General features: G+C 42.4%; 1 protein-coding gene across 1 annotated transcript; it reads left to right on the top strand.

Moving 5' to 3' along the window:
• Nucleotides 1–6,877: 6,877 nt before the first annotated feature.
• Nucleotides 6,878–15,355, top strand: LOC308298971 (fibronectin type III domain-containing protein 7-like; the record flags this gene model as incomplete). Its single annotated transcript, XM_080742686.1, has 10 exons — nt 6,878–7,127; nt 8,259–8,516; nt 8,874–9,140; nt 9,739–9,993; nt 10,868–11,125; nt 11,732–11,986; nt 12,408–12,662; nt 14,457–14,717; nt 14,991–15,020; nt 15,324–15,355. 10 exons carry the CDS (start codon nt 6,878–6,880, stop codon nt 15,353–15,355), a joined length of 2,121 nt encoding a protein of 706 aa, XP_080598812.1.
• Between the last annotated feature and the right edge of the window lie 203 nt (nt 15,356–15,558).

Below are 15,558 nucleotides of genomic sequence, written 5' to 3'. Positions count from 1 at the left end.
AGAGTGGTAAGTACAATGGCATTCACACGCCACTCACTTTCGTTTTATTAGCAAAAGAAACTGGCAGAATTACAGTTATATCAAATGACACGTTCTTACAGTAGCATACTGTCTTAATACTGGCCTTAATACCCATGCAACATTTGGAGGCAGTTATAGCCTGCAACAGGGATTACAATGACCAAATAAATGTGTGTTCTTTGTTCACATGTTATTTTTGGTTTTGTGTGAAACGCAAAACCCAATATGAGCTGCCGAAATTGCCATGAAAGCCACGCCACGTGATCATGGTGCGCTCAATTCACATCCTTTGCCACGCCGACGGCACCTCGTCCAATTGAAACAAAAGTGCTGCGAGCCTAGCTTCTTCTGTCTGCTCCTGCTGCTTTTTCCCCCGCAAGTTGCTTTTTAAGCAGCCCCTCCTATTTTGGTTTATAGTCGTTAAAAGAGAAGAACCACCGAAGAAGAAGAATAGTTGTTGAAGTGAAGCAGAAGAAGAAGAAGCCTCTTAAAACATATTATAAGCTACTGTAGCCTATTGGCTATACATTGACTGGGCTATTTATTTATTTTTCCGTAACCGGGGTTTACAGTCGTCCTGCATTCATCATCATTTGTGATTTGTGATTGGAATGAGGATTTCTTTGGACGACAGAAACATTGACAGACAGTAAAGCCCTTTGCACACAGGCGCGTTTATCTGCACGGATAAAACGGACAATTTCATTTTTTTAAAAGAAAACAATGATTCTCTACGACCTCATGCACACCGGATCTAGGGTTGCCACCTTTCAGAAATTGAAATAAGGAACACCTCTTCCGGGCACGCGGTGCGTGCGTTCCGTGCGCGTGGCACAGCCGCCGGCCGGCGAAAAAATGCAGTCCCAAACCCATGAAATGCATAGAATAGTTATAACTATAACACACAACATGGTATAACCTATATTGTTTTGCAGTTTGAAGTGGCCAATTGTTTCTAAAATATGAATAAGTTAATTTTGTATGAAATAAAGCAATGTATGAATGATTTGAACCTGGCTCTTGTATTGGGTCACTTGGTGGTCAGTAAAGAGAAGGTAGTCAAGAAACCATTAAGTCATATACTTAAAGTTTAAAGTGCTTTATTAGCAACGAAGATTGAACATTTTTACTTTAGGCTGAATAGGCTTCACTAGCCTAAACCTGAGCATAGCCTATTTTATGAACATTGAACATTTTTACTTTAGGCTGAATAGGCTTCACTAGCCTAAACCTGAGCATAGCCTATTTTATAAAGTGTCTACTGTCTACAATCTACTGTCTTGACACTCGAACCAAAATTGTTCTATAGATCATAATCTACAAATTGGAAGTGAAAAATAAACTTTAACACAAATTTAAAATGAAAACCAAAAATTACATGTACACGGAACCCCACTATAGGCAGAGCGTAGAGCGCACCACAGCCTCAGCGACTGCGAGCCGCCTCACAGGCGGTCCTTCGTGCCTCTCCCTCCTTTTGCTGTCTTTTCCTGTGTTTTATTTCATTCATTATTGTTAAATTCTGTGTTGAGGCTTGTGTGACAGACCTTTATGGGGCATTTGGTTAAATACGGAACAAACCGCGTTCCGTATTGGTTCAATACGGAACGCATCTTTTAATTGTCCAATACGGAACGATTCCGTATTATACGGAACGGGTGGCAACCCTAACCGGATCCGAATTAGCCGTGTGACGAGTGGCTGCGGCCGTGCGTTTTTTTCTCGATCGAACCCAGTTCGATTTGTGCGTCTTGTCGCATGCGGTAAACAACTCATCACTCCTTTTATGACTCCTTTTGGGATCCGCAGCGCCGATTCCGCACAGCATTGCACACCAAATCCAATGCGTTTTATTCATGCAGCAAAAAAAAAAAAAAAAAAAAAACGCAACTGTCCTGTGTGCAAAGGGGTTAATTGTCTTTGTTCCCAGAATTATCATCATTTTGTCTTTTTCTATACATGAAATGTCTAAATCAAGGATAGCGTGAGTATTGGTGTCTGTATGTTTTGTATTACCAGTTGCTTTTTGTTTATCTGGCAGAACGTTTAGGATAGCGTGAGTAATGGTGTCTGTATTTTTTGTATTACCAGGTGCTTTTTGTTTAACTTGCAGAACATTTTATTTATATAACTTACATAGCAGTAGGCCTACTGTACTTTCAACGTAGGCTATAGGCCTATTTAAAATGTTTCAATGTTTGTATGATTCAATAAAAAAGAGCACAGGCAGCGCATCACAAGGTGCGCAAACCCGACACTTGATTCACAGCCTAGCCCTAGATGAATAGCCTACATGTGACAAAATAAACCAAAACTCCCAAATAATGAGTATTAAACATCCAGCAAGCCACAGGAATGAACTAGAAGAAGTGCTCTTCCGAACACAGGTCTCCACCAGCCACGTGTCCTGGTGGTGCTATAATAGGCCAATGTAAAAAGGGTGGCATGTGTTCTTCACCAATCTTAGACCTTTCATGGCGCCACCATGAGGCTGATTTGAACATTTTGTAGTGTAATTTCTTCCTTGGCCTTTTGCAATTGTGCGTGCACAATTTCATTACAATTGCACGCTGTGTTTGATTTGAGGCATTTTGTTCGAAACGGATCAATCCTGCAAAGTTTGGAGGCCAATCTTAGCCAATCAGGATTGAATATTTAATATGGGACAGATCCGTCTTGATCATATGAATGTAGAGATACTGTGTACTGATTTGTGTTAATTTTGGGTAAAATCTGAAGGAGTAATATCCAAAGATGTGTCTTACATAAGTCGGCCTCCTGGTGGTGCTATAAAAGGCTGATGTGAAAAATGTGGGGCAGAGGTTCTGAATTGGCATCCAGGGAGTGCGCTTACAAAGTTTGAAACTGATCGGTGGAGTTATAGGTAAAACCACAAATCGGGCTGTTATAGCGCCACCATGAGGCTGATTTCAAAGATTTGAAGTGGCATTTCTTCCTCAGCCTAGTGGGAACATGTGTGCGCGATTTCATGTTAATTGCACTCTGCATGTGTGATTTGAGGCATTTTGTCCAAAATGGACCAATCTTACAAACTTTGAAAGCCAATATCAGCCAATCAGGATGGAATATGGACAATCAGACAGATCCGTGTCGATCACATGACTATAGAGACACTGTCTACCGATTTGCGTGATTTTTGGTAAAAAATCTGTAGGAGTAGAGTACAGAAATGTGTTTTGCAAACATCGGCCTCAAGGTGGCGCTAGAACAGCGCCATTTGAAAAATGTGGGGCAGAGGTTCTGAATTGGCATCCAGGGAGTGTGTGTGCTCATTTTGGCAGCGACCGGGCCAACGGCACCGGAGATTAGCTGTACACAAACTCGGAGGACGGACGGACGGACGCACTGACAGGGGCGAAAACATACTCTCCCCCTGCCTTCGCCTGGTGGAGACAATTAGCCTACTGTAAATCCATGTAGGCTGAGAGAGAGAGGGAAAGAGATAGCCTGCACCTCACCTAGCTCTGTGACATGACGCCCTCATGATGACGGACAATTAATAAATATAATCCTTATGCAAAAAAAAACATCGGTGTTATGTTGCTTTTTTAAGCAAATGGGAAGTTTTCCACAGCTAGAATCAGTGTGAAATTTTTTCAGTGCCTCTGCTGCACATGGAGTCATCTCCTCGTTGCAGTTCATCGCTTTGACCTGCTATGCTGACTGTGCTGCGCTCCGTGGAGGGAAAATCTCCGCCAGGTCATGTCCACCCCTGGACTGTAGAATTCATAGGAGCCAAATGGAATGGAATCTGCTTAAACTGACTGACATATGGATACAAAACCATATAGGCTATATAATGTCAGGTGGAAACCTTGGATGTCCATAAATAAATGAATATTCATGAATGTATGTTAGCTGTTTTAGCTGCACAATGGGATAGTTGGGGAGAATCCGATACTTCTGTGACGACGAGAGCGAAGGTCCGTTTCTCAATGGATTTGTCATCTAGGAGGGTTATTAAACTAATTTGGCCATGGTGTATTTTTTAAAATGGCGGGGAAAATGTTTGACAGCTAGTAGCCGGGGACCCACAAGCCCAAAAGCTCAAGGAATAGGGTAGGACCTGTGATTTTCTGCCGTACTTTTTATTTCTGTTTTATCTATTAGTTTGGTCATTAAGGTCCACAGAATGAGAGGCCTGCTCTTCCGGAAACGTCGCGAAAAAAGGTTATGGTCATTTGTATATCACTGTCCCATTGACTCCACTAGAAATATAAAAAAAAGGAAAAACATCTACTTTAAATGGCATGTGAGGGGTCAAACTAGGGGTTCTTCATGGTTCTGAATCCATTGCAAGCATTTGTTTTGCATAAAAAACATTGCTTGGGTTAACTTTCGGCAGCCCAAAACTGTGAAAAGTGGAAAAAAAGTGATGACTCTCCACTTTTGACTGTTTTGGGGGGCCGATATCTAGCCCAAGGAATGTTTTTCATGCAAAACAAATGCTTGCAATGGATTCAGAATCACGAAGAACCCCTAGTTTGACCCCTCACATGCTAATTAAAGCAGACTTTTTTCCTTTTTTTAAATATTTCTAGTGGAGTCAATGGGTCAGTGAATATACAAATGGCCATAACTTTTTTTCGCGATGTTTCCAGCAGAGCAGGCCTCTCATTCTGTGGATAAAACAGAAATAAAAAGTACGGCAGAAAATCACAGGTCCCCTCCCATTTTGGTGACTGGGTCCCCGGTAATTTTCAGTCTCATTCACTTACGGGGCTGTTAAGTCTGACATCATTTTGTAGGCAGAGGAGAACTTTTGGGTGCAAAAGGCCCCAGTGCCCGTGAATCTTTTTACTATTTACAAAATTTTCTTCTCTTTTCTTTTCTTTCTTCTCTGTTGTCATAGGACCCGTTTTGACCATCTTGTGTACATTTTACATTTGTGCAGATTACATACACACACGCAGACACGCACGCAGAGACTTCTCGCATTTATTGTAAGATTATTTTTATTATAATGTTGTTTATTCCTTTGTTTTGTTTGAGGATTTCACGGCTGGAAAAACCAGTCACACTCATTTCCAATTCAGATTGATATTTTCCTGCCCCCTCATAGGTATCATGCCCAGAACATTACTCAGGTATTATCTTGCACAAGTCGCAAAGCTCCAGCTCTGTCTGTAGGTGATTGGCTGTTTGCCAGTGGGAGGGGGCAGGTGCAGGTATTTTAGCCAGCACAGACAACAGAGCTGCTGAAGAAAAGAAGTAACATATATTAAGTGTAAGAACCAGCACAATTCAAACAGGAGAGACAAGACGTGGAGAATGGGTGTTATGAAGTGCTTTGTGATTTTTGCCCTATTGGGCATAGGCTCACAGGTAAAGTAATAACTTTCTTTTTGTCTTAATTTATATAAAAACAAAATACTAATATCAAATTTTGATATCATGATGTAGCCTACAAGGAAAATGTACATTTCACTGACAAATCATCTTTCTTTATGTTTACATTTCAGACAGCAGCTCAAGGTATGTTCCTTTTTGCATAAATTCCACTGTATCATTGTCAAATAATAGAGACAGATGTATCATAGATTGTTTTTGCGTTCTCAATATTAAGTGCTAATTGTTTAATAGTTATGAACTCAGTAATGAACACATATTTGTGTATCAACTACACTACAATGGAAGACAATATGGACAATATACCTGACACCTGTGCACACAAAGGCACAATCTTGCACAGCCTCACACACATACTGCAGGCACTGGTTCATGGTTAAGCCATGGTCAGGTTATAGCCTACATTTGTGTTGGGAATCATTGGTCTCATACATCATATTGCTTGACATAATAATTATAAACATAGTTATGGAATAAAACAAAATAATGCAGGCGTTGCATCAAATGAAGCAACTGAATGAAAACAGACAAATTGTTTATTTTGCCGAAATTGCTTTTGATCTCCTCATAAATGAATTATGTCATTTTACAGTTTTCAAAGGAGAATTATGGGAAGCGGCATCACAAAGCATGATGGTGAAATGGACAAAGTACTCGGGAGCCACCGCATACAACGTCTCCGCTGCACCAAAAACCTCGCCAAACAGCACTACTAACTATGCAATGTATGGTCCCAATGTTGTGATGGGCGATCTGCACTCTCTCACCCCAAACACCCTCTATATCATCACGGTCGAAGCTCAGGCAAACATTACGGCCAGAGCTCTGGATGAAATTGCTCACTTAAAGGTTTTTGAGGCTGTTTTTGAGGCTTCCACAGGTGAGTTACAGTGGTGGCTTTGTCTATAACAAAGATTGTTATTATTAGAAACTTAGACAACTAACTCCTGTAGATTTACAATTTAGAGTTAGAGAGTTTTGGGTAGAAAACAGGAATAGTAGAGAATAGCATAACATTGGGGCTTATGTAGGTTTGGATTGTCTGTGTATTTCTACTACAGTTTTAGAGATACTCTAAACTAAGGACATTTAATGTACTGTATGTGCACAGTTCTCACCTCATCACATGCCTCGAATACCCCGCTCATATCGATTGCTATAAATGTAGAAGGAAAGCACTTTTGTGTACAGTATAGGCCTTTAAAATGGATTTAAGTTATATTCAGCTTTCAGGCAACTGTATAGACAGGAACATTTTACTGTTCACGAAGAGATGTATTTGTCCAAATTCAGCCAGAGGTATATTATGAAATATCGCTGCCCTTATTTTCTGCATACAGTACTGTACCTCTCGTGTAATGCAAGGTGCCTGGTTGCGTTGGATTACGTTTTCTATTATGGGCATTTACTAAATGTTTTTCTTCTTCCCACATGTTTTTTCATCAGAACTAATTGTGTGCATTAACTGTCTTTAGCTCCCAAGGTGATGGATCCTATTGACGTAGTGAAGGCAAAAGACAGCACAACCTTGATGGTGGAGTTCACCACGGTCGCCGGGGCCACTGGGTACATCATACGCATTGAGAACAACGCTGGCTTCTCCCGCGAAGACCATGTGACCTCCTCGCCTGCACAGCTGGGATCCCTTGAACCGTACACCGTATACTCACTCAGCATCATGTCTAAGAACGCTGATGGCCGCAGCCAGCCGTCCACCTCTGTGGAAGGAAAGACAGGTACTGTTATGCCTCATGTAGTTTTAAAAACATATTTTATGGACAGGGGGGACATAATGTAGGAAATAACTTTCTGAGGGCTTGTTTCAAGCAGAAATGTGTTACTCGTTCACTGGGAAAAAAATGATTGACACCTAGCCTTCCACCTCCCTTGTTATCTGATCTTCCTTATTGTCTAAAATGAGTACAAAAGAATATAGATCCCAACCTGCTCAACATTGGTTTGACCCACTTATGATATAACTGATCTTATATCTGACCTCAGTATGCAAAACACAAAAAGCTGACCTCATCCTGACAATGCATGGTGTTTACAACAACTCCTGGTTGTCTTTCTCAAATAATTTCAGAGAAACAAGAAAGCCCAGTATTTGAACAAAGTTATTTTTAGATACAGTGACAGTAAACGGAACAACATAAGCATTTCAAGCCCTACCTGTGACTGCAGTGTAAAAACCCAAGTGTTCATTTAACTCAGTTACACATGGATAAATGAACACAAATCATTTGTGTGTGATGAATCTCACTGTCACTAAATGATAAACGATTAACTGATCATCATGCATCCATCCCTTTGGCCCTTAAAGGTGATACACCATGAAATTTCACTTTTCCTATTTTAAAACCTTTTTTTGGGGTCCCACAAGCACCTTCTATCCTCACAAAGTCCCATTTCTGACCGATGTGTTTTTCTCTGGTTTTGAGAAGGCGAAGGTTAAAAGTATCCCACGGGTTCTCAAAACAGGCTGTTCAGATTTGCTGCCGATTGTGACGTCATCACAAAAAAAAGTAAATATATATAAAAAATAAATAAATCAAAAAACATTAAAAAAAATCAAAAAAGAAAAAAAATCAAAAGGATTTGGGGGGAGGGGGGGGGTGGCGCAGTTCAGGCCAAAGGTGGTACTGCAGCTGAAATGCTCTGAGAGCCATTCAAAAATGAGAGAGGCTCTCTATTCAGGAGTGGTAATTTAGCCTCAAACCTTTTGAAAAACGTTTTTGGGACATAAACAATATGACATAAATACTTTTTAAATGCATGGTGTATCACCTTTAAGGATGGATTCAGTCCAGGATGGAAGAAACATCATTTGATTTGACAAATTCCTTGCTCTATTCTCCACCCCACAGTGTTGCCTCCTCCTGTGCTGACCAGTTCATCTCCCAGCAACGACTCCATCACAGCATCATGGAGCAATGTGACACATGCAGTGAGCTACTCCGTTGGTGTCCATAAGTTCGGCATAAACAACACCGTGATAGTGAACACCTCAAGTCTAACAGAGACCATTGCTGGCCTGGATGCAGGCTCGCTCTATATCGTCTTTGTCTACGCCTGGGACACGGAGGGCAGGAAGGGAGACGCTGTATCGGCCAACCAGACTACACGTAAGATAGGAGAGGGACCAAGTACATTGATGGGAAAACTGTTTGTATTGTGTTCATGAGATTATGGAGAAGGAAAGGTATTAAGTTGTCCATGATTCTTTAAAGCAGTGGTTCTCAATAGTAGGGTCCAGGGACCCTCAGGTTTTCTTGAGCAGGTTTCAAAAGGACCCTTACAGGTCTGTATCCTTGACAGTGTACAACAAATGGAACCAAGGACCCTTCCGGGTCCATTTTTACACAATCAAGAGTCATGGGGGTGCTTCCTTCTTGAGAACCATTGTTTAACATGTACAGTGCATGTGATCAAATGTTTCATTTGTCAGACCAAACTAATGATATTTCTTTGGATTGCCACAGGACCTCCCACTCCAGATTCCTTCAGTGCGTCTGTGGTCTGGGACGGTGATGTTGCAGGACTGAATGTGTCCTGGAGCAAGGATCAGAACATCCATCCATCCATAGCTGTGGAATACCATGTCACGGCTGGAGCCCTGCAGTGTAACTCCACATCCAGTGCCTGTACCCTAACACCAGTGGTCTGTGGAGAGAACTACTCCATCCAAGTCACTGCGTCTAACGACGCTGGACCCAGCCATCCATCCCCTCCTCTGGTGTTCATGTCTTGTGAGTATCAATGATCAAACCATCCCCTTGTTTCCAAAGTGAATAATACGAGATGATTAGACTTTTACCAATATATCATGTAACATAAACATAAACATTGATATTGAGATTACTCACAAATATCACTTTTTTGTTTATTTAAACAAACACTTAATAGTTTTATTTGGGGAAAATGAGGTCTGACTTCCTGATTTATGTTAGGTGACAATGCGTTATAGCAGTTCTTAGCATTTATTAGTACCCTTTCACAATACATTTTTGAGAGATTGAATAAGGAGCTATTTTCCAATGATCCAAATATGATCTTTATTGGCAGAAAAAAGGCAGCCCATTTGCATTTAAGAGCTTCAATTGTCACTTGTGTCACCTTCTCCCTCTGAAACAAATATGCCAGTTCCCTCAAAACCGATCCATTACAAACAGATGTTATTTGAGAAAAAAAGTACATTATTTTACTTTTCATAGAAGACACTCGACATTAACTCCTGCATAAGGGAATCAGTATATCCCTGAATTACTTTGATTCAGGATGATTTATATACTGCCGTTCATTTGGATTATAGGACACTAAACACTAAACTTTATCCTGTATTCCCAGTCCCTTGCCCACCAGAGAATTTGGCAGTCGAGGAGACAGAGGCAGGAAACTGTACGCTGTCATGGAATAGCTCAACCTATGCTGACAAGTACAAGGCCTTCATCAAGAGAGATGACGGAGCTGAAGTGAACTGCACCACCAACAGCACCAGCTGCGACTTCACCTGTATGTGTGGCTACACCTACCTGATGAACGTGTTTGCCTACAACGATGCTGGCCGCAGTCCCGAGGGAGTGACCCTCAACTACACCACCTGTAAGTAACTGTTTAACCACAGCCAATTCAACCCTATTCTGGAGTGAACAATGGTGAATATTAGCCTCGTACCCGCCCTCTTCCGGAAACCATTTCATCCTGGATAACGGAAGTTGGTTGTTTACTAGGCTAGGTGAATATAGTGGAAAAAGCTTGTGAGACCTATATTTTGTCGAGAGATATATTATTGTATTGTACAAAAACAATAGTGTACTGTTAAGATTGTTATCCAGAAAGCTTTCTCCCATCACAAGGCTGGGGAATCGTTGCAGCTTAAACCCTCTGTACTTAGTAAAACGTTGAATTGTAACTGTACTTGGTACGCTCCTTTTCTCACTTTACACCAAATCTTTTCGCCCAAAATTGTCGATCTAGGTCTGTTATTCTTGGGGAACAGAATAGGGATACTGGGGTTCAAGTCGTTAACATTTTTTTTTGGCGGGGAGCAATTCGCTTTTGATCTAGAGCAGATATTGTTACTTTGTGTAACAATGACTCCATATTTCATTTTCAGAAATATTGTAAGTTGAAAGTAGAAGTGCTTAAGTATGTATTTGGGTTTTATAAATATTGCCAATGAAAAGTAATAATTACATGTTATTGTGACCATTTCCTGAACACTTTTGCCTGTCTGTAAATGTATGCTTGGATGTGTGTGTGAGGAAATGTCCAGATCAGAGCAGAGCACTGATGACTGAGCAGTAGAAACCAGGCTTTCCACAGGTACTGTGCAACCACAACCAAGGGTCCAAGGTTACTGGACTCGAAAGACCAGACAGGCAGAGTGTAGGGAAATGGCTCGGCTTTTGCTGTGATGCTGTATAAAATGAGCTCACGTCACTTCATCATGTGTTCAATCTCCTCTGTACCACAGTGCCTTGTTGCCCAGAGGACGTGCTCGTCAGCCTGGTGAGCTCAGAGACCCTGGAGATCATGTGGAGCCCTGTGCGCGGGGCACAGCTGTACGAGACGAGGGCCGTGGACAGTGACGAGACCATCGTATGTAACGACACAGCACCCGTGTGTGCCCTCTCTGACCTGACATGTGACAGCACCTACAATGTGCGGGTGATACCCTGCAATGAAATCCAAGGCTGCAACCACACCTGCCAGCCTCGCTCCAGGGACACAGGTATGTGCACGCACGCATTCACACACCTACACACGTACCTAGTAGTACGTACCTACGTATGTCAAAAAAAACACAAAAACACATGTATTGAAACAAAGCATGCAAATTCCTAGAAATCCACATTGCCAAAAAGCAATGTATAACATGCATAAACACACTGCACAAACATACATCATATAGGGTTAAGATGCATTTTCGTGTGAAGACAGAGTACAGTAGCCTATGTGTTTTTAGCCGTATCACTGACACATAATGTATTTTGTACAAAAGTTAGTTAAGTTATGTCACAGTGCCATCAACCCAGGTGTGGAAGAATTTGGAATGAAAGACAGAGTAAAACCTTCAGTGCTACATCTGAGAGTGTACACAGACGGGTCCATTTGGTTACCTGTGTACACTCTCAGAATGAAGTTAACCCTGAGATGCCGACTATGTAGGCACTGTAGGCAAATGCCAAATGTACACTGAGAAGTCGACTATGAAGGCAAATGCCAAATGTACACTTCATTGTTTGACCATGCTGCTTGCTGATTTCCAACGAGTGACGTGACAACAGGACAAGGTGTAAATCAGGCTGTAACTCATCCAGGCCTCTCTCCCCACCAGCTCCTTGCATGCCACAGGATCTGAAGGTGAACCAGACAGGAGACTACGTCAGCGTAAGCTGGACAGCGAACAACCGCGCTGCCAACTACACCGTGGCAGCACAGCAGGGTACCACCGCCCCCATCACCTGCACAACCGCCTCAGACAGCTGCAGCTTCACCAGCCTGCCATGTGGCACCGAATTCCAGATCACCGCCATGGCAAGCAACGATGCCGGCGACAGTTTACCCAGCTTCAGTGTTGATCTGGAAACAGGTAACCGGTCGAAGATGACTATAGAGTCTGAGAGACTTCCTATAGTATGATGATCATCTCATTTGTCACTAAAAGGGTTCCCCAAGAATCACTGTATGTTGAAGAAATTAACATCGTATGTAGGCAGTTTGAAACATTTTGACATCGTCTCAGAATATTAACATCAGTGATAATGTGGTTAACATACATTTAAATTATGATACTATCAACCCCAGACTCTGAATGCTTTTGCAGTGTTCAGGATATTTCAGTCAAATCATGCCTTTGCATTTGTATTTAATCAATTCCTGAGTTTCATGTCCATGATCAAGAAGGCCGTTAAAAAACACAAAAGTTATTATATGGAGATGGGTGTCTACCTGACAGCAACGATATGCATCATACTGTATACAGACACTGTTCCACTCTCTTCCCTTACCAGCTCCATGTTGCCCAGAAAACCTGACCGTGGAACAGGTGACCATGGCGATGAGCAACGTCACATGGTCTTACGCCAGAGGGGCAGCGTCGTTCCTCACCTCTCTGACGTCGTCACGGGGCCATGCCCGCTGTCACACCCAGGACTACCACTGTCTCACGGGATGCATCACCTGTGGCACCAACTACACCGTGGGCATGGAGGCCTACAGCCGCACGGGCCACAAGTCTGAGTGCACCTATAAGGGCTTCTCATCCAGTGAGTTGACATTTCTGTCACTGAAAATCGTCTATTTTCACTGTTTTGCACTCTACCATTGTACAACGAAGTACTGTAGGCCTATAATACAGGGTTAAGTGGTTAATCAGACTAATCGGTTTTAATTGCCCGGTCCCAATAAATAGATAGTTCAGGCCGACGTCTCTGCTAACGGAGATAGAACTTCCCTAAAACAATTTAATTAGTTTGCTTACAAGGAATAACTTGTGACAAAATCAATGAGGTCACTTATAGCCTACGACTATTTTGTCTATAGTACAGTGCACAAAGGTCCACAGTGAAATCTTCCTGAGTGTGTCTTAAATAAGCAATCCATAACTTTTAAATTCGTTTTTTTTAACAATCTGTATGGTAGTGTATGGTAATAAATAAATAAAAAGTAAACAAGACTTGCACAAAGTTCTCCTTATGTTGCTGCTAATAGTCAGATGACCGCGGGTAACCCCAAGTTGAACCAAATTTCGTAACCTGTCGTAAACTGTAGAATGACTACGCAACGACCACAGGCTATCAACACATTTCTGATCGGTCACATTTTTCTGTGTAAAAATGCAGGCCATGCTGCGTGCATGCATGCCTCCTCAGGCTACTCATCTGACAGAGGAAAGGACGGAGGTCATTCAGGAAACAGCGCAGTGTCAGATGGGTATTTTTTCCTTTGTGGCAACAGAAAGAACAGGGAATTATAGGTCTTAAATACCTAATTAACGCCGCTATTTTTTGGGAAATTGGTAACTGGTAATGATCCTGCTATATTGCAGAAAGTAACTTGTTAGGTTACTCCGTTACCACCAAACCTAACAGCGCTACGTAACGATGTTGTTAGTTATAACGCTGTTACACCCAACACTGAGAGACAGCCGCTGATACGAACGACCTACGGCCTGGTCGCGACCTAGGCCACGACCTGGAGGTCGTAGGTCCCGGTTCTGGAGGTCGTAGTTCGCGGTACATACTTGTTAGGTCGCGGCCGGTCTAGTTTCGCGACCCCCGGCCGTGGTTGCGCCACCTCGGTCGTCCCCGGGCCGTTGTTGCGCGATCGGGCCGTTGTTCAGCGACCTGGGAAGTCCGCGGTCGTATTTAAAAGGTCTTTTTGCAGAATATTCTAGAGCAGCAGCGCTATTCAACCTTTTGAAGCTTGTGATTGGCTGAACCGGAGGTAGGAAGCGCTCCATTGTAGTCACTTGGACCGCGCGAGGTGCACCAAAACCTATCCTTAACCCTAACCCCAACTCTAACTCTAACCCTAACCTTAACCCTAACCCCAACTCTAACTCTAACCCTAACCCTAACCCTAACCTGCCGACACTGAGTAGCTAACCTGCCGACGCTGTTGAAAACGAGCGCTCCTTCCCTTAGCAAGCGTAGAGTTTCTAAACTCGCGTCCCTTCCCTTAGCAAGCGTAGAGTTTCGATCGCGGCGCTCCTTCCCTTAGCAAGCGTAGAGTTTCTAAACTCGCGTCCCTTCCCTTAGCAAGCGTAGAGTTTCGATCGCGGACTTCCCAGGTCGCTGAATTACGACCGAGATCGCGCAAAACCTCCAGAACCGGGACCTACGACCTCCAAGTCGTGGCCTAAGTCGCGACCAGGCCGTAGGTCGTTTGTATCAGCGGCTCTTGCTGCCAACACTGGTAATATCACACCTGTGACCTGCCCAAAAACAGACATTCTGCGTGGGACACCCGGATTGAAATACCTACATAAACCGTGAATTGCAGCTTTAATAAGATCACTATTAGATGTATGACTTAAGAGACATTGTTGTCCCTTACAGGTGCCTGCTGTCCATCGGGCATAAAGCTATACAGACTGGCCAACAGCGCACTGCGGGTGTACTGGCGTTCTTCTCCTGGCGGCAACTACAACTACACAGTAGATATGTCAGGCAGTGCCAACTACACCTGCACCCCCCCTGCTGGGGAAAACAGCTGTGACATCAGCAGTGTGCAGTGTGGAGACATCTACCATGTAACAGTAGCTCCAGTCATGCCAGCAGGCGACAAGGTCCACTTCTGCCCCCAGAGGATGTATTCAGGTACTGCAGCAGGTCACTTCTCAATTTCCAGTGGAAGGGACACTGCACTGGAATTTGTTCTGAATTGTGTTGATTGAGTTTGGTTACTCGCTCTAAAAATGATGAAAAAGTAATTATAAAGTAATGCTTACATAACATTTATTATAATCATAGACAGTACAAAAAAACTTTAAGTGGAGATATGGATACTGTAAATTTCCAATGAATATTGAAATACATAATTAACATCATGATTGCTTTTGGTTGACTTTGCATTCTTGTGTCTTTTTTCAGTAACTTGCTCGGGGAGCAATGTAGGAATGGGTGAGTACTGTAAATTATATGCACTGAATATTCAGTCTATAAAAATAGCATCACATCATATTTGCAGCCAGTGCAGTGAGACAGACAACACTGTCTACTTCCTGATAGGAAGTTCAATACATCTTTTTTTGTGTTGCTTTAGTAGCTTTACATTAAGAGATGGAACAGTTCCATAATGACTAGGAGTCATATTATACAGGCAGTATAGGCTATGAATACAAAAGTAATATAATTATTCATAACCAACTGACATCTTTCAATACAATTTTGTCTCTAATGTCACTTAAATGTGTTTTCCTCCAGTGATTTACCGAGGAAAGAGAAGTGTTAACTAGAGAGTGGTAAGTACAATGGCATTCACACGCCACTCACTTTCGTTTTATTAGCAAAAGAAACTGGCAGAATTACAGTTATATCAAATGACACATTCTTACAGTAGCATACTGTACATAGTACGACCCTCAGTGTTAAACTTCTGAGTGTAACATGTAACAAAATGGTTGAAATAACAGTGATGATTTTACTGTGTAGTTACTTA

The sequence above is a fragment of the Nannobrachium achirus genome, assembly GCF_963921795.1.
Source record: "Nannobrachium achirus genome assembly, chromosome: 1".
NCBI lineage: Eukaryota > Metazoa > Chordata > Actinopteri > Myctophiformes > Myctophidae > Nannobrachium > Nannobrachium achirus.
This window is presented reverse-complemented; position numbering and strand designations above follow the sequence as displayed.